The 20,860-nt window shown below is 37.8% G+C and overlaps 1 protein-coding gene across 1 annotated transcript in view; it reads right to left on the bottom strand.

Annotated features, from left to right (window-relative positions):
* Positions 1–20,860, bottom strand: part of LOC150079133 (annulin-like) — a 289,306-nt gene that overhangs the window by 168,096 nt on the left and 100,350 nt on the right. Inside the window, exons 2-3 of the mRNA XM_090382437.1 lie at positions 16,975–17,196; positions 13,619–13,752 (exon numbers count right to left, since the gene is read on the bottom strand). Of these exons, the coding sequence (XP_090238563.1) occupies positions 13,619–13,752; positions 16,975–17,196 (356 nt within the window). The remainder of the gene's footprint in view (positions 1–13,618; positions 13,753–16,974; positions 17,197–20,860) is intronic.

The raw sequence follows: 20,860 nt of genomic DNA on the forward strand, positions 1-20,860 counted from the left end.
TTGTGGGTTGGTCACACACACACACTAGCGAGATTTTTTAGATTTACTAGATGATTATTTACTACAGAAGCATGTTTAGAGATGCAATGCTCTTGATCTGATTATATCAGCAGCAACTAGTAATAGTATTAGTACAGTAGTAGCAAATGGTGGAAGAAATCAAGCTTATACAGCATCAGCCAAAAAAAAAATAATAACTTACCCAACTCATCCACCCATCCCCTCCAAGAATTTGTCTAGTTCTTCCTTGAATTTATTCAGACTACCCGCTTCCACAACAACTGATAGAAGTTTGTTCCACCAATCAACCACCCACTGGCTGAAGGCAAACTTCTATCTTGCAGCCATCCTCAATTTGAATTTATGCCCCTATGTGTGTGTGTGTGTGTGTGTATTCTCAGCAAGAGAAAGAATGCGATCAAGGTTGAGGCCTTAAACATGCAAGGCCTTAAACACATTGATTAGATCTCCTCACAAGTCGCTAGTCTCAGTATACTGCAATTTGAAGAAGTGTGAAGCTTTTCCCTATGGACTGGAGATGTATTAATATATAAACAATTCATAAAGGAGGATCAGACTTGTTATTATATAAGTAATTACAGACCTGTTAGTTAATGTCTGTTGCAGGGAAAATAATGGCATCACTGTTTCAGGAAGTAACGAAGAACATCTAGAAAGGAATGTAATTATACTGCAGTCGTGGATTTGTTAAGGGTCTTGAAGACTTGTCAAACCAATCTGATCGGATACTAAGATGCAGTGACCAAGAAACTGGATGCAAAAAATAATTTTGATATCATATACTTGGATTTCAGGAAGGCTTTTGATAATGTTGCATATAAAAGACTGCTGTACAAACGGACTCAATGTGGCATTAAGGGCAAGTTACTGCTGTGGATAAAGGGATGGTTGAGTGAAAGAAGACATTGTAGAGTAGTTATCAATGGACATTGCTCTTCCCGGACTAATGTCCTTAGTGGACTACTCCAGGGTTCAGTGCTGGGCTCATTGTTGTTTTCAATATTTATTAATGATATTGATGGATGTATATCCATCTTAATGTCTAAGTTTGCACATCATACAAAGACTGACAAGGTGGCTAATGACACTGATCAGGGTGCACTACTGCAACGTGATCTAGGACAATTAGGTCGATGGCCTGAGAAATGGCAGATAAAGTTTAACATTGGCAAATGCAAAAGATACTGCATATAGATATCAGTAATTGCAGTAATCCCAAAGTAACTTATCAACTGTGTTGTACTCAGGTTAGTGTAAAATGAAAAAGACAAGGGGATAATTGTGCAGCCAGATATGAAATTCTCTGAAGAGTGCAGACAGTCAGCCAGGAGAGCTCATGGGATTTTTTTTTTTTTTTTTCAATTATATAAAGAAACTTTGCTAGCAGGGATAAGTAGGTGATTATCCCTTTGTACAATGCCAAGGTTAGGCCAAATCATGAGTACTGTATATACATCTGAAGGCCTCACTTTAGGATGTAAATCTACTGGAATGGATGCAGAAAAGGACAACCAGATTGGTGAAGGGAACAAAAGGGTGCTCATAGCAAGAAAGGCCTCATTTCTGAAAACTGCAGTATCTGGAGACTAGGCATCTACAGTGAGATCTGATAGAGGTGTTTAAGGCCTTGAATGGATTGAGTGAGCTTAATATTAGCATTAGTAGAGACATATGGTACAAGAAAGCAAGCTTATATAGCTTTAGCCAAAAAAAAAAAAAAAAACTTCCCATTTCACCCATCCATTTGCTCCAAAACTTTGTCTAGTCCTTAGTTCAATTTATTTAAGTTATCAATTTACACGACAACAGATGGAAGTTTGTTCCAGCAATCAATCACTCTCTGGCTAAAGACAAATTTCCGCACATGTATTCTACAACTGTCTTTTCTTCAATTGGAATCTATGCACCCTCAGATTCTTAATCTGCACGAGCAGAAGTATCCCATCAGTACGGAGCCTGCTCAAACCATCCCAGGCCTTATACACCTCAATCAGATCACCTCGCAATTGCCTAGTCTCCAAATGCTACAATATACAGAACTTAATCCTTTCTTCGTAAGTGCACCCTTTTGTACCTCTCACCAATCTGGCTGCCCTTCTCTGTACTCATACTAGCAACTCTACATCCTCCCTAAAATGAGGCCTCCAGACCCATACACAGTACTCAAAGTGTGGCCTGACTGTTGCCTTATACAAAAGTATAATAATCACCTCCTTGTCTCTGATAGCAAACTTCCTATATATCATTGACAAAACTGCAGACATGCTGGGGCAGTTCATCCGCACTGCTCAGAAAACTTCATATCTGACTGCAAATTACCCCCAGATCATTTTCATTCTCCACCTCCCTGAGTGCAGTACCACACAGTTGGTATGTTTCTCTTTGGTTACAGGCGCCTCCGTAGCCAGGTGGGAAGGAGCAGTAGTGCGTAGCACACGCTTCTTGATTAGACCGGGGTTCGAGCCCGTCACCACCAAATACGGAGGATGCGGAAAGGTCAGGGAATGACCACCGCATATCTCGGAGCAATATGGCCTTAGTTGCTAATGCTCCTAAAAATCATATAACAACAACTCTTTGGTTACTGCTATCCATATGTAGTACTTTGCATTTGTTAAGGTTAAACTTCAGTTGCCACTTCTCAGCCCATCTACCTAACCTTTCTAGATCCTGTTGCTGTAGCATACTGTCTTTAGTGTCATTAACAACCCTGCCAACCTTTGTATCAGCTGCAAACTTGGACATTAAGCCTGATATACCGTCATCGATATCATTGATAAATACACAAAACAACAATGGGGTCCAGCACCAAACCCTGGGGGACTCTACTAATAACATTAATCCATGTAAAGCAGTGTCCATTTATTACCACTCTCTGCTGTCTCCCACTCAACCATCCCTTTATCCATTGCAGCAACTTGCCTTTAATGCCATACCGCTCCAATTTGTACAACAGTCTTCCAAGTGCAACAGTATCAAAGGTTTTCCTGAAATCCAAGTATATTATATCAAAATTATTTTTTGCATCCAGTTCCTTTGTGACCACACCGTAATATCCAATCAAATTGGTCAGACAAGACTTCCCCTTAACATACCCATGCTATGTCTAAACTATTACTGCAGTCTTGTCTAAGTGATCCTGTATCACCACTTTAACCAGTGACTGTTATTTTCCCCGGAACAGAAGTTAAACTAAGAGGTCTATAATTATTTGTGTCACACCTTCAACCCCTTTGTGAACTGGGGATACCTTTGCACAACTCCAATCCATGGGTACCCCCCTGAATCTAAGGATTCTCTCATAATTATGGCTAATGGTATGCTAACTTCACTCGCTCACTCCTATATAACTGGATATATTCCATCCACCCGAGGTGCCTTTTTTATGTTTAACTTCAACAATTTCTTCTCCACTTTGCTCTGTTATTACAAAATCACTTATCTCCCTGTTAGAGTTTGATAAACTTCTGGCATTCCCCTCCTTGAATAACTCCTATTGTGTGAATGCAGATACAAAATACTCATTCAGTTTATCAGCTATTTGAGCAAGATCATCACTAGTCAAACCATCTATGATAAGTGGACCAATCTGATTCATCCCCTTCTTTCTAGAGTTTACATAAGTAAAGAACTCTGCTGTTTTTCTTTGCATCCTTTGCCAAAGATTTCTCGTAATCTGCCTTTGCTTGCCTAACCTCGTTCGACATTGCCGTAAGCTTGACTCAACATTGTCATAAGCTTGTGTGTCGCCTGATAATTTATATGCATCCCATGCATTTTTCTTATCTGCCACAAGGCTCATTAAGTCCTGTGACATCCATTTAGGCCTGAACCTTGAACAGTATTTCTTAGTTGGTATGAAAAGCCTAGTAGACTCTAAAATTCAGTCCCTGAAGGCTACCCATTTAGAATTAACTATTGGTAACGGCCTCCGTACCCGAGTGGTCAGGAGCGGCAGTGCAGTAGCACACGCTCATTGAGTAGACTGGGGTTGAAGCCCCTGACTGCTAAATACGGTTGATCTGCCAACCCACACTGGACCAGCATGGCAGATTATGGTCCATTTCCCTCAGCATGAATTGTTGAGGAGGCTTCCATTCTGTAGTGGGTTGATAATGGCTGCAGTTAACATCATCAGTTAATCCCACTGTATAGAATTTAAAAACTCTCTGAGACCACTGCAGTCACCTTTACGAAAACAAATAGCTTTCTCTTTACCCTTGATGGTAGTTACATCTTTAAGTAAATCCCACATCCGTGGGATTTACAGATAAAGATTGCAGATAAAGGAACCTAGCGGTTCCTTTATCTGCAAATTCTTAATACATGAATAATCACTGCTGATAATCAGGTCAAGAGTACTACTCCCTCTGGTTGTCCCTTGAACATGTTGCTGTAGAAAGCAATCCTCTAATAAATCAACAAAAGTATTGCTAGCGTGTGAGTGACCAAACCACAAGATCCAGTCAATATCTGGAAAGTTAAAATCCCCCATTACAAGACATTCTGATTTACTGGCCCACTCTATTTCTCTGTACAACTGTTTGTTGTACTCAACCACGTCATTAGGCCTATAACACACTCCTACTCTCATTTTTCCTCTCCCAGTGTTTAAGTCACACCAAACCGACTCAACATTGCACAATCCACCCATGTCAACTAGATGCACTTCCTTAGATTTTGTGTTTCTTAACTAATAGCATAATCCCTCTTCCTTCATACCCAGTCTGTCCTTTCTGTACATTTTACTCCCCAAATTCCAATTCTGCACTGCTTATATCTGTGTGACACACCATGTCTCTGATAGCCCAACAATATCTGCCTTTGATGCCTTAATCAGCACTTCAAATTCATCAAATTTATTTACTATACTTCTAGCACTGATATACATGCACCTGTTCTTACTCTTAGTTACCTTAACACAGCCCATGTATTTACTTGTCCCACGATGACTACAGATAAAGTCATCATGGGACAAGTAAAGGGCTGCTGCTCATTACAATAGAAGCAATGCAAGAATCACTTTCATCTCTGCCTGCGGCTACTGTTAATCTTTTAGTCTGTGAACCCCCCCCCCCCAAGCTAGCAGTTTTCCAACTCACCTCGCGCTGCCTCGATAGCATCAGCAAATATTCTTGCATTCTTCCTATTTAAGTGTATCCCGTCCCTGTAGAAGCAGTGTTTTACTGTTAGAAAACACAGACCAAGCTGAAAAAAATTCTACCCCATGCACAATCTCTCCAGGGCCGAATTGATTGAAAAGGCTCTCATCATATACTCCCTCCTATCATGTCTGGGCAGAATTGTAGACACTTCCAAACTTAACCATAACTTGTGACTTTTTTTTTTTTTCAACAGTGACCTGTACTTGTTAAGTAAATCTGCAGATCCCCTTACTGTTATGGTCATTAGTGTCAATTGTACGACAATATCAACTTTTTGTGCTTTTGTGCCCTTAAAAGATGATATCTGCTCTACAACTCTACTGCTCATCAACTTTTGCCCCTGGCACGCATACCCTGGTCCTGTTCCACCTATTCTTTTTGCATAATATATTCCCCGTGTCCCTGACAATAGAATAACCAACAATAACTATTTCCTCTGGGACCAGCGCATTCTGCATTGGAGATTGGCGCTGTGTTGCCTGATGGATTGAGCTCTGGCGTTGAGTTTGGCAGCTGAGAGCTTGATGGGTCACTCATATTAATTTCTTTGAGAGCATATACCCTACACCTCAAACTCTTATAGATGCCCCTCAGAACGCTGAGAAGAAATTCACACACTCTGCACCTAGCATACCCACACAAAGACATCCTCCTTGGGTAGATCATGTACTGCTCCAGAAAGATCTGCAAACATTTCACATTTTTTTTTTACACTGTTATGTTGGATAATTGCCCCCTTCGGTTCTCCCTTGAGTCAAAAATACTACAGCTACTTTGAGCTCGCTGCTTTGCTACTCTAGTCGGTCATGATTCCATTTAAGTATAATTTAATTAACAATGAACAATGAAATTTAATAAGATTAATAATTTTTCTGATTATAAACCAAGGAGCTTGGCTAGGCCTATAAAGCTACTTGACATGTTCTTTGTTACTGATTAACACTTAACTTTTTTTACTGTTTTAGATCCAAAAAAAAGTCAGTGAACAGAAATAACAATTACAAATTGTGTTCAATAATAGATTACAAAATGTTATGTTTAGTTAGTACTGCATATATATTAATTAAGCTATGTACATAAGCGTAAATTTATTTTTATTTTGCTAACCTGTGGATAACATTCTTCCGATTTTCACGTATCATTTTTTTTTGGTATGGTAATAAAAGTGTAAATTTGTGATTTATAATTTTATTTTTATAGCCTGCGGATAATATTCCTCCAATATTCGCTTATTAGAATTGCTGTTTAATAGAATCAAAATTCAATTCACACACATGATCACAATAACCGGCACTTACTGTAATTATTTTATGGTACCAGCATAAAAAACACTGGCTCGTTCAGATTATTGACTTTTCGAATTATTCACGTTTGGATTTTCGACACTCTACTGTAAGGGCAAGCACCCTACTGTTCCCTTCACCTGTCCCAGCAGAATCTACATCTTTCCTAAATTGAGGCCTCCAAACCTGTATACAGTACCCAAGATGTGACCCAACCATCACTTTGTTCAAAGAAATAATCACCTCCTTATTGACAAAACTGCACAAGCTGTTCTAGCAGTCTGTCTGCACTACCCAGAGAACTTCCTTTGTGACTGCACAATTTCTGATACTCATATGCAAAACGTTGCAATTATTAATGATAAACTTAAACTGCCATTTCTCAGCCCATCTACCTAATTTTCCTAGCTCTTATTGCAGTACCTTACCTTGATTATTGTCATTAACCATCATCCCAACCTTTGTATCATCTACAAACAAAGACATTAAAGCCTTGAAATACCAACCGTATCACTAATAAATATTGAAAAAAAATGGGCCCAGCACTGAACCCTATGGGATTCCATTATTAACATTAGTCCACGAAGGGCAGTGTCCACTGATAACCACTCTGTCTTCTCCCACCCAACCATCACTTTATCCACCATAGTAATCCACCCTTAATGCTACATTGCTCCAGTTTCTACAGCTGTCTCCCTCTCCCTTTCATAGGAAAATTGTATGGAAAATCATGACCACAAAGCACCCTCCAGCAGATTCTGCCAGTCACAACCAGCACAGCAGAAAGATCATTTTCAGTACTGTGTAACATTAAAACTTACCCTCGCAGCACTATGACAGAACATTGCCTCAGTAGCTTAGCACTAATGAACATAAACAGGAACATTTTTTTCACAGCAGAAGGGGTGCTAAAATCTGCTGAAAATTTAGCAGGAGACTAAACTACCTTTGAAACCCATAAGTAAATTATATGGCATGCCTCATGCTGTAATAATGTAGGTAAAAATGTGAGTAACAAATTTAAGTTTACAGGATCCTGAATTTGTTTTACTACAATTTCCTGATCCTCTTGATTCTCTTATATTTTCATATGAAAAAAATTAATATATTTACATAATGGCATCACACCATGCACACACAGCACCTAGACAGACTAGACCAGTGGTGCACAAACTATGGGGTGCAAACCCTCGGGGGGGGGGGGGGGGGGGTGTGGGTGTGGGGGGGGGGGGGGGGGGAATAAATTAAAGGGGTCGCAGCAATTTTTAAATAAAATTAGTTATTGGGTACATAAACACTAAAAAACCTGTTGTTTAAATTACTTTTTCAATACTGTAGAGTGTAGAGACCTTACTACTCGAACGAAGTCTAAGATACGAATGAACCCTATTGCCACTATTTTTTAGGGGGGTTTCACGTGTGATGCAGGTGCTTTCTTACTTACTGTCCTTATGGGTTATAAACCTTAATTTGCTCACAGGCTATGGAAACACAGAAAGCATCTGAATAGTGTGACTTCTCAGTATTACTCATTGCTGAACCGTAATTCCTTTAGCTCTTAATTTGGTGCTTCCTACAGCAAAAATTTCTGAAATTGCCTAAAGGCCAGGGGTGCGAATATGTGATGCAGTAAATAGCAAGTCTGTTGCAACACAGCTTCATTCTGCTTCGGGAATTCGCTGCTTTCACTTCAACTTGGATGTGTTTTTATCCTTCTGCTACTTTTTATATTATGTTATTTTTAAGAAGAAAAAAATATATATTTTACCATGAGCAATTGGGTAATCAGAACAAAAACGGTCGAGGAGTGACGACAATAATGTTGCTACAGATACACCAGAAGCTGAAAGGGTAAGAAATGTATCATGTGAAAATTTGGACACTAACGTTATTTCAAATGTGTGCAACCACCAATTTCTGGTAGAGAGCATCATATTCCAAATCAAAAGAATAAAACAGGATAAAAAATATCAAGAAGAATTTATGAAGTATGGCTTTACTTAGCATTGTTGATGATGAGCAATGCCCTGTGTGCATAATATGTTATGAAAAACTAGCTAACGAAAGCATGAAACCTATTAATGAAAAAGACACTTACATACAAAACATCCAGAGATAATGAAAAATACTGAATCTTTTCAAAAGACATGCCGACACCATACAAGGTGTGAAACTTTCATGAAGAAACACAAGGCAGTTCCCTGTAAAGCTTTAAGAGCATTGGAAGTTTTGTATTTAATAGGAAAAAATTTGAAATTATATATTATTGCTGAATCGTTCTCCCTGCTGCTGTAAAAATAATTTCAATTATCCATGGAGAAAAGTACAGCAACGATTTAAATACCATTCCTCTATCCAGAGACAGTCTCGCAGCATATTACAGTTATCACGGACAACATAAAATTCAGTTTATTAAATCAATTGAGAGAAAGTCTAATTTTTGCAATACAGTTAAATGAATTCACAGATATTTAAAACCTTGCTCACACTTATTGTATATGCAAGATACCATGAGGGAAACATTTCAGAGAATTTTCTATTTTGCAAAGCTTTGGAAGGAAGAATGATGGGCGAGAAGATTTTTGATGTTATATTTTCTTTCAAACAAATAATCTAACGTGGAACAACTGCTTTGTGATTTGTACATAGGGAAGCAATAGTAGAAAAGAAAATGCAAACTGATTTGCACGAAGTTTTGAAAGATGCAATAAGTGTGATCAACTTTATTGAAAGTAGGAGCTTAAATAATAGACTTTTCACAATGCTTTGTAATGAAATGGGATGAAGCACTTCTTTTATATACGAAAGTAAGGTGGTTGTCCAGTGGTAAAGTGTTGCGACATCTTTTTGACCTCAAACATCAAGTTGTATTGTTTTTATTGGATAAAAATGAGAACCTTGCTCAATTGTTTACAAATCAAAAAAAAAAAAAAAAAAATGGCTTGGAAAATTTAGTTCCCTTGCTGATATATTTGAAAAACTTAATGATTTAAATTTAAATCTTCAAGGACAAGGAACAAATATATTAATACTCGGTGATAAAATAGAAACTTTCAAAGGGAAACTTAATCTTTGGAAAACTGAATTTGAGTGTAATAATACTGAAATGTTCCCATACGTTTCTGATTTTTGTTATAATATTGACATTTTACAATTTAAGAATATTATTATTACAATTATTAGCCATATGATGCAAGGAAGCCTGAGACTTATGCTACACCAGCCAAAAAAATTTCCCGAGTTACCCTGAGAGAGAGAGAGAGAGAGAGAGAGGAATCACCAAGAAAGAGAAGCATGATGATATCCAGCTCAGGACCCTGGGTTTGCCCACTCCAAACTCACCAGATGTGAGTCCCTGGGGTTAATGTATCTCCAGAGAAAAAGTTATATTGGATTCATGATCCCTTTGCTTTTGAAATTTCTTCATATCCCGAAATTTATCCCAGGGACTCACATCTGGTGAGTATGGGCTTGGCACACCCAGGGTCCTAAGCTGGATATCATCATTCTTCTCTTTTTTGGCGATTCCCTTCTCTCTCTCTCTCTCTCTCTCTCTCACTCAGGAATTTTTTATTTTTTTGGCTGGTGCAGCATAAGCCTTAGGATTCCTTGTACCATATAGCTGCTAATAATATTAATTACCATTGAGCAAAAGGAAGATCCTGTCGTCTGACGAAGCATTATGTACTCGTTTCAAGACTACTTGTGAAAAATTTTGGCTTTCGCTTCGAGACGAGTATCTAGAATAATCGAAAACGGCGATACAAACATCGCTAACTTTCGGGTCTACATACTTTTGTGAGGTTGGTTTCTCAAAATTAAGAAGAAATTAAGATCCAGAAGAATACATGAGATTAGTAATTTCAAATATAGCGCCAAATATGGACCAAATATTATCTGTTATCCAGGCTCATCCTTCTCATTGTTTTGTTTTGTAATCTTAATTGAAGAATAAGAATCTGATTTGTTGTTTTTGCTGTAATTAAATATTAAACAATTATTTTAATATGTAAATTAAAAATGAAACAAATTTTTTTTTTTTTATTTCTCTCAGTACTCAATAAAATTTTCTGCTACATCATTTATAAAATGCCATTTTAATTCTCTAAAAATCTGGTCATCCTACCTCGGGGTTTACATTGAGGGGTCGCGACTGGGCTAGACCAGTGTTTCTCAAAGGGTGTGCCACAAAATTTTCCAAGTATGCCGCGAAATCTTAAAAAAAGATTTCGCGGCATTTTTATTTTAACATCATTGTCCGATAACCACTACCATTAATAAGAATAAAGTACACGAAGGATCTTTTTATGACGAATTGAAACTGACATATCCGAATACAGCGGCGTCTGCATTCAGCCGCCAACACTATTTGAATAAAGACCAATTATCTGTCGCCCGCAGATCACGTGAATCGGACCGACGCGATACTGTATAAGTGCGCAGCGCCCCTGAATTACATCAGAAAGTTAAAATACGGGATCCCGTCCCTAGTTCTCTGGGAGTTGTACGCGTAGGCATGCGGCGGATCGTGTTAATATTGTCATATTAAACTGCGTTTGTGTTGTAAAGTAAATAATTTAGGGTTAGGCGATTTCTTAAGGTAATTTAAATGTATATAAAAATTAAAAATTCTACAAAACCGTTTTTTGTTTGTTAGAAAAAACTGAAAATGGATATACGAAAAATTTTAAATAAAAACAAAACTATTGATGTCGGCGACAGTAATTCTGCAGTAGATACAAATATATCCATTGAAAATAGTGATAATATGAACAATACCAGCGCCGATAAATCTTAGCCAAAAAGATCGAAAATTAGTACAAGAAAATATAATGAAGATTACTTAAAATTTGGTTTTACGTGGACAGGGTACATAAATTTCCCCTTACCTTTATGTGTTGTATGTGGACATAAAAAAAGCAAACAGTGCAATGGTTCCTATAAGCTAAAACGCCATATGGAAAAAGTTCGTCAAAATTTGATGTCTAAAGACAAAAGGTATTTTGAACGATTAATGACAAATAGTGCCAAACAAATACAAAAATTGTAAAACACAATAAAAGTGTCTGACAAAGCACAAATTGCCTCCTATGAAATAGCGCAACTTATTGCACAAAAAGGGAAACCTCATTCGATTGGAGAAACGTTGATCGGTCCTGCTTGTCGTATAATGGTGAAATGTATGTTCGGCAAAGATGCAGAAGCTGAAATAAATAAAATTCCTCTTTCCAACGATACTATAAGTCGAAGAATAATCGATATGTCGGAAAATATAGTAGAAAATGTTCAACAAAAACTTGATGGTCAAATTTTTGCTCTGCAAATAGATGAGTCAACAGATATCAGCTGGAACGCACATTCATTAACGGAGATTTAATTATGAACCAATTTTTATTTTGTCAAGAATTGCCAGAAAGAATGACAGGAAGGGAAATATTTAATTGTGTAGATAACTTTTTCGAAAAGACAAAGTTATCGTGGAATTTTTGTACAGGCATTTGTACAGATGGTGCTGCATCAATGATCGGACCTGAAAAAAGTTTTTTGGCATTTGCAAAACAAAAAAAAAATTCAAATCTTATTTCTACAACATTGCATTATTCATCGAGAAGCTTTAATAGGCAAAACTCTCCCGACAGAATTAAGCATTGTACTAGATGACGTAATAAAAATTGTTAATAATATTAAAAGCAGACCTTTAACTTTAAAATCACAAATTTTAAAAGAATTATGCGACAGCATGGAATCTAACCACAATTGTTTACTACTACATAATGATATTCGTTGACTTTCTAGAGGAAAAGTTTTAGCCCGTGTATTTGAATTGCGAGCAGAACTTTGTACATTTTTTAAAAATGAAATAAGTACCGCAGGAAAACAAAAGAATCGTATGAAAATGCAAAAATTTTATGATTATTTTAACAATGAATTGTGGTGTGCAAAACTAGCTTACATAGAACATATATTTGCACATCTTAATATTTTAAATACTAGTTTACAACGGCGAAACGAAAATATCTTAACATCAACAGTTAAGTTAATTGCTTTTGATAAAAAATTATGCTTGTGGATGAATAAACTTGATGAAAATAATGTAGCTATGTTTCCTAAGATTCCTGAACAGATGAGAAATTTTCTTGCACCAGTGGTGAAAAAAAAACCATTTGGATTTGCTTCAAAAGGCAATGAAAAAAAATATGACTGGATTCGATTCGAAATCCTTTTATTAATGATACATCAAACTGGAATCTTTGTCTTGAAGAAGAGGAAGAACTGATTACCCTTTCATCCGATCGAGCATTAAAAATCAAACATTCGGAATTTCATTTGGATACTTTTTGGATTTCAGTCAGAGATGAATATCCAAAGTTATCTAAAAGAGCAATAAATATTTTACTCCAATTTTCTACGTTGTATTTATGTGAGTTAGGATTTTCAACTCTCACTAACATGAAAAATAAAAAACGATCAGGATTGGAAAATGTCGAAGATGACCTACGAGTTGCTCTGTCTGAAATAAGACCTGATATAGCAGAAATGACAAAACGTCGTCAACCACATATTTCACATTGACTATAATTTTTTAAATAAAAATTCATTTGATCTCTATCAAATATTTGAATAATTTAAAGCTTTGTTGAAGGCATACATATTTTCTTTTTGTAATTATTTATTTAATTATTTTTATATTTTATTTTGGTTGTAAGAATTGTTTGCATAACACAGATATAAGTATAAATAAAAAATTGTTAATATTATTTTTCGTTCTATTTATTTAATTTAGAAATTTCTTCTTGTATGACTACGTAGGTGTGCCGCGAAATTTTTCTTTGGAAAATGTGCCACGAGAGTAAAAAGATTGAAAAACACTGGGCTAGACTATCATAATTGATATGAGAACTTGTGTTCCCTTCCCCTGCACCCGGAAAAGGTTTCTGGATCCATGGCCAGTAAATGAACAGTAAAGAACCAATTTTAATAATGAATGTCACTGATGTACCAAAAAAAAATCGTGCACCGGCTTACACTATAAATACAAATTCGATAAAACGTAGACCATTGCTGTTTTATCCTTGAAAAAGTTCAACAAACTGTTCTAAATTTAAAGGAGTTGCTTAACAGAATTTCAGCACACCAAGTAGTACTTGCCTCTAAAATTAGACTCCTCTCATCTTTTGTGATCAATTTTGTTTGCCAGGAATCGGCCAGTATTAAAGCGCACTCTGTAGGAATCACTGGATTTATCACTAATGTACCTTGAGCATACGTTGGCATAGAGCAGTCTAGAAAAAATTTTCAAGCGTTAATAATAATGTAATGATCTTTTACTGCTGGCTAAAAGTCACACTACTATCATAAAATCTGAGGCATCAAAGAAGATTACGCAAGTAGTCCTGTATTTACTTTTTGGGTTTCGCTTCAATGACATCAATATGTTAACTTTTCTGTGTAAGTCGCAATTCACAATTTTCACTCAGTGGCTAAACTATAAATTCTAGTTCCACTCCACCGGACTGACAAATTCTTCCAACCTCCTCAATGGCTGACCAGGTGGTATAGTAGTTTCGCCACTGTTTCCTGCTATATAGACATTTCAAAATTGAGGGGCAGAACTGTTTTCTATCTGTGGGGCGAGGCAGAGCGTCAACTTGTTATGGCGCTATACAGCACCAAGTGGATTAATCATGCACCAATTCTCTGTCATTTTGTTATGCATTGTGATAGTACCTAGTATAAACCGTATCGAAATCACTTCGAACCAGCAGTGAAACCATCATTTGGTCAGATTCACTATTGAGAGGACTTGACGGCTTCTATACGTATGGCAGTGCAATGTCGTTTGCAAATCTCTTGGCCCTCCTGGAGGGATAATATTAATAATAATAATATTTCTGTCTGCGGAAAAAAAAAAAACATATCTTATTCATTGCCTGTTTTACTGGAAGAAAAACTCAAATTTCTGGGGGGAAAGCCTTGCTATAATCGCCTAAAGGCGGACAAACTCAGCCAGGAAGTGAAAAAGGCCATATAAGTATCATGCATCATTGATTGATATAGTTGATAATATTTGGGCTGTATTTTTAAAACTAAATAATTTTACAATCAGAGCCGATGGACGCATTCAAGGCTTGCTATCGCCACGACAGCGTCGTGGCGATATTTTCCAACCATACCCCCATACTGTTATGCCATAGAGCAAGACAGCAAAAATTAACTTCCAATATGTAAAATTATGGACGTATAACGTCTTACAGGAATTCATCTTCTATCTGTTTATATTATATCAGGCGCCTCCGTAGCCAGGTGGAAAGGAGCAGCAGTGCGTAGCACACGCTTCTTGATTAGACCGGGGTTCGAGCCCGTCACCACCAAATACGGAGGATGCGGAAAGGTCAGGGAATGACCACCGCATATCCCGGAGCAATATGGCCTTAGTTGCTAATGCTCCTAAAAACCAAATAACTAACTAACTAATATTATATCAATGAAAAATCGTGTTTCGATTTAAATCATACGTCATTCTTCCTAAGATCACATATCCATTGTAAATAAAGGACTGCCTGTACTGGAGAGAACACACACACACACACAAAGAGCATTAAATTATTAGATTACGTTATATTAAGTTTTAAAATAAATATTCCTATAATTTAAAGAGCGGGCGGGCTCATGTCTGGTGAGTATGGGCTTGGCACATCCAGGGTCCTGAGCTGGATATCATCATTCTTTCCTTTCTTGGTGGCCCTCTCTCTGTTTTTTTTTTTTTTTTTTTTTGGCTGGTGCAGCAAAAGCCTCAGGCTTACTTGCACTCTATAGCTAATGATAATAATAATAATAATGAAATCACGGCTGCAGTAGAAGGCGTACGCTATACGTCGCATACTTCTCCCTTTTGATCAATTACACCAGGTAACAAAATAAGTTTACATTTAACTAATTTTTATATATAATTAATGTATTTACGTTTTAATCTAACGGTGCTATTGATTTTTCTCTGGCGTTATTTTCGGCGGTAATCGGAAGTTTCATATTTTGCAACATTCATATGTATGACATAACTGTATACCAAAAGGACAGAATTCATGGGATACCCGATTCCTGGGCAACGCGACACTGACATCCTTCTCGCGAGTGGACGAACCCGCTGCTTGGGCGGTATATATGATTTATTTTATACGGTATATTTAAATATAGTCCACTCAGTGTAAACTGCATCATTGCATTCACGTAGACGGGAATTCGATGTCAGAATGGATAAACGTCTTGAGTTAAATGACTTTGAAAGAGGGATGATAAAGGGTGACCGACGCATGGGTCACCCTATCGCGGAGGCGGTACAGAAATTGCACTATCCTCGTTCGACTCTAACAAGAGTGTATCAGGAACACGCCATTTCCGGAATAACATCTCATCGTGTACAGCGCTGTAGGCGGAGATATGTGGTTGATGAACTTGGCCGTCGACGTCTGTCTCGCATTGTGTCAGACAACTGGAAAGCGACAGTAGAACAAATCACCGCCAACTTCAATGAAGGCGGTGCCAGAACCGTCTTCACCAAGACCATTAGGCGATCGTTGACCACAATAGATTATAGAAGCCACCGACCCACCAGATTCCCATTGCTAACACCATGACACAGGACTCTATCTCAACTGGGTGAAAGAACATCGGCACTAGACCTTGGATGATTGGAGACCGGTTTCCTGGTTCGATGAGTCCCGTTTCCAGTTATTTCGAGCGGACGGAAGGGTGCATATCTGGCAGAAACTGTACGAAGCTATGCATTCGTCATGTCAACAAGAAACTGTTCAGGCAGGTGGACGGTCGGTAATGGACGCGTTCAACTGGAACACTTTGGGACCTCTGGTACGTCTAAACGCATCTCTGAACCGTCCAGGTTATGTGTCCATCCTTGCAGACCATCTGCATCCCTTCATGATCATTATGCACCCTATGGGCGCACGATGACCATGAAGTCTTCCAGCAGGACAATACGCCTCCCCACAAAGCCGTGGTGACTAGAACATGGTTCGAAGAGCATTCCGCAGATTTTACGACCATAGAATGGCCTCTCCGTTCACCGGACCTGACCCCTGTGGAGCGTCTTTGGGATGCTGTGGAAAGGTCTGTTCGAGCTTTGGATCCTTCGCCAGGAATGCGACGGAATTATGGGTAGCGGTGCAGCAAGCATGGATGGAAATACCTGTGGAACGCATTCATGAACTGGTGGACTCAATGCCTCGCCATGTGATTGCCCTTATCCAGGCGAAAGGTGGACCTACCCGTCACGAGGTAGGTGTCCCGTGATTTCTGTCCTCTCAGTGTAAAAATGCCTATAGGCTACAGCATTCGCATATAGTAAGTTTTTTTTTTTTTTTTCTTTGATCCAAATGAAAGGCTAATTTATTCCAGACTAATCCTAATATGTTTGTGAATATTATATAGGTATATATATATAATCTCATAAGAATATACAAGAAATAAAATCAGGCAATCGACCTCACCTTTAACGGAAAATACTAGGCAAACAACATCCTTTTCCTCAATACAGTTTCTATTGAATTTCACCTTTATGTGGAAAGGAAATCCTCTTCTTACGACAAGCTTTGGCGATGATCTTTTGGTAGCATCATAGTCATTGGTGAAGTGATTTTCAGCATTTTCATGCACGCAGAAATCCACGCCCTCAACAATCAGAATTTTTTCTTCTATTTTTTCATCTTCGGCTGTTACATAACAAAATACACAGCAATATAATATTTAAAAGTTATTTTGCATATGTTATCTTGGATTCAAATATTTGAAATAAAAATAAGAAATTAAATATACATAAAAGCCTCCTTTGGTCTTTTAATGTATTTTCGTGACAGTGCAAAAGCAAGATAAATTACTGAAAGAGTGAAAGAAAAAAAAAAATCGGCAAAGCGTATGATATTTTGACTAAGAATAAATAATTTAGCCATTTAAGTCCTTTTTATTTCAAATATTTGGAGATATTACTCGTACCTAATAGATATCGTTTTACAGGTCAATCAAAAAAAAAAAAAAAAAACTGATGTTAATGAATAGACAGAAACCAGAGCTGTGCCGAGGGTGAGGCGAGGGAGGATCTTGCCTCAGGTTAAAAGCTGAAAGGGGCACTAAAAAAAAAGATTAAATAATTGCCAACGTTTTCGAGTTTGTTTTGATTATTCCAATCCGTTTATCATCTTGCAAGACGGAAATCTTTGTCACGCCAATGTACAGATACCGAGCTCTGCGTGCCAACGCTATCTGGGGCGCCACCATGGTTGTCGCACCACTGGTTGTCATTTTTATAACCTAAATTTTATTTATTTTTTTATTGAAACGTGTACCAGAAATGTATTTTAAATAAGTAATTTTTTTAATTATTATTTTTTTTATATTTTAGGGGGACAATTTTTCATTCTTGCCTCAGGTACTAAAATGGTTCGGCACGGCCCTGATAAACACTATTATATCACGTGGTAGATTAAGTAATTTATTATCGAAATGAGATATAATTTAAAGGAATTGAACCACCTCAATGCTAAACAAACTATTTATGGCTACCTTTCGGGAATTCACTGTGTTCCGTCTTCGGGCCTTGGTGGGGGGGGGGGGAAGGCGGAGAGGAACAGAACATTGTTTGAGGAGAGATACTACAAGGTTTAATTTGATAATGATATTCGATTATTTACAATACATTGTATTATAATTATACTATACACTTTTGATTATAATTTAATTTAATTAACCCATTAATTAATAATGATAGTTTATGAAAAATCCTTAGAATTATTCTCTAAATTAATTGGAAGGGTTTATCTGTTCACGTGATCCGGGAGTGGCGTCTCTTGGTCTGGTTGGGGAAGACTTCTTCCATCCAAGTCTTGGTGTAGTGTAGTGTGGTGTCTATCAATTCATTAACATGACAATCAACAATTACGTAAATCCACTTTTCAAAGTAATTAAAAATTTTGATATTTATTATGCTTAGAGTAAAGATTAAGATTTGTTAATATAATCCTGCAAAAATAAAGAAAGATTGGGCGGTAACTGAAATAGTTTCTTCAAATAATCGAAGCTCATGCGTTTCTGCAAACAAAATAATTTTATCAAACAATAAAAATGCAAATATGCTGTGAGAAAAGCGATCCTCTCTTACAGAACAGAATTATCTTATTAACTCTGTCCAAGTCCGAACTGATAAACACATAAATATTATGTTCATAAATTGTGTGTGTTCTATGGTCGATTTGCCTGTTTTGCTGGAGGAAAAACCCGATTTTCCCCAAGGGCGTGAACCTTGCTGTCCACATTTGAGACCTATTAACTCAGCCATACAGTTGAAAAAAGCCCATAAAAGCCCCTTGATTCATTAATTGGATTTGAACAAGGGCCTTTCCCACCCGGTTCTGTTAAGAAAATTATTATTATTACATCAAGGTTACCCGTAATTGATTTCATAAACCCATATTTGTATCTGTAAATTGCGTGTGTTCTCTGGTCGATTTGCCAGTCTTGCTGGACGAAAAATTCCCCATTTCTTGGGGGGAAACCTTGCTATCTACGCATGAGACCAACTCTGCCATTGAGTGAAAAAAAACCATTAAAGTTCTCACGTCATCGACGGGATTTGAACCCGGGCCTTTTCCACCGATGTGGGGAGGACGGTGGCGAACCACTCTGCTACCACGCAGACTCTGTTACAGAACAGAGATGGCAAATGAATTATATCCTTGGCTTACCGATTATTCAGAGTAGATGAGCTTATTTGTAATTATGCTACCTTTTGCCTTGCAGATAGCTGGTTGAGCATTTACAGCAGGGCGTATATTGACGTTAAAAGGAAAAAGCGTTACGTTATTTGGAAAAAAGCGTTACGTTACCTAGAAATCGTCACGAAACCCGATGCGCTTGCGTTGTACTTGTTGCGTGCACTGACGCAATAAAATAAATAAATTTTCTGTTTATACTCCGGCACGACAACCAAGTCAGTAGAGTTTACAATAAATCGTCAATACAAATATTTATCGTATTTAGTAGTAACGGGCTTGAATCCCGGTCCACTCAAGGAACGCGTGCTATGCACCCTCGCTCCTGACCACTGGGCTACGTCAGGCCTTCTAAATTTTCTGTTTATACTCCGGCACGACAACCAAGTCAGTAGAGTTTACAGTAAATCGTCAATACAAATATTTATCGTATTTAGTAGTCACGGGCTTGAACCCCGGTCTACTCAAGGAACGCGTGCTTTGCACTCACGCTCCTGACCACTGGGCTACGTCAGGCATACGCCCAAGAAAACTCAATTGTATGCAACACGTGCAATGACACAACAAGTACAATTGAGCAGTGACGCGCTACGTTATACCGTTATATCAGCATAATGATTAATACGCGAGTGACTGTGCCAAAAGCTACAGCCCAGCGTTCGAAGGAATACAGTGAAAGAAAGAAAGGGAAGTTGGACAGAAATGTGAATCCAGATGAAATTCAACAAGAGTGTTTCGTTATGGCTGGGAGTTCTCAAACTGCACTCAAAAAAACTCGAGCTGAAATAGTAGTAGTAGTGGCATGTGATGCAAGAAAGCAAGTGTATGAGCTTATGCAGCACAGCCAAAAAAAAATCACGCCATTCCCTCCAAGTGCCTGTCCAGTTCCTCCTTAAATTTATTTAACCTCTCAACTTCTACAACGACAGATGGAAGTTTGTTCCAGCAATTAACCACCCGCTGGCTAAAGGCAAATTTCCGAATTCTTTCCGAATGGCAAAAAAGCGCTCCAGACATTTTCCCGCACTTAACCAGCGAATATCAGAATGGAGGAGCAAATCGCCATATGCAGCATCCATTTCGCTCAATCAATCGCGAAACTTACGTTGGGTCAGAGATCTATAACCGCCACGTATAATATTGGTTACTTTTACAGCTACTTTCATGGCATTAACTTGTCGTAGAGATTTTCCACAGAGTGCTACTTGATGAATGGTAGGGCAGTTAATATCATTTAATATCATTATTGTTTCAATAGTCCACAAAACCCGAGTCCAGTCCCCATCATAGCTTTGGCCCCATCAGTGACAATGCTTGAACATTTATCGAATCCGCCATAGTTTATAACAGAGTTTTGAACTACTTCGAAAATATCAGTACCTTTAGTGGTCCCATACAAAGATATAAGACTGAGCAGTTCTTCATTAATAGTAAAGTCCTCCTAAATAGTCCGAACAAAAATTAAAAGTTGACTTACGTCAGCTTGATCGGTGCTTTCATCCAGACACAATGAAAAGTACCCACATTTTGCCATTGAATCACGCAGCTTTTTTGAAACGTATTAATCCATGTGTTCTACACGTCTTGCGACGGTCTGATGAGATAATGCCAC

The sequence above is a fragment of the Mastigoproctus giganteus genome, chromosome 10 (genome assembly GCF_048544385.1).
Source record: "Mastigoproctus giganteus isolate SK-2022 chromosome 10, ASM4854438v1, whole genome shotgun sequence".
Classification (NCBI taxonomy): Eukaryota; Metazoa; Arthropoda; class Arachnida; order Uropygi; family Thelyphonidae; genus Mastigoproctus; species Mastigoproctus giganteus.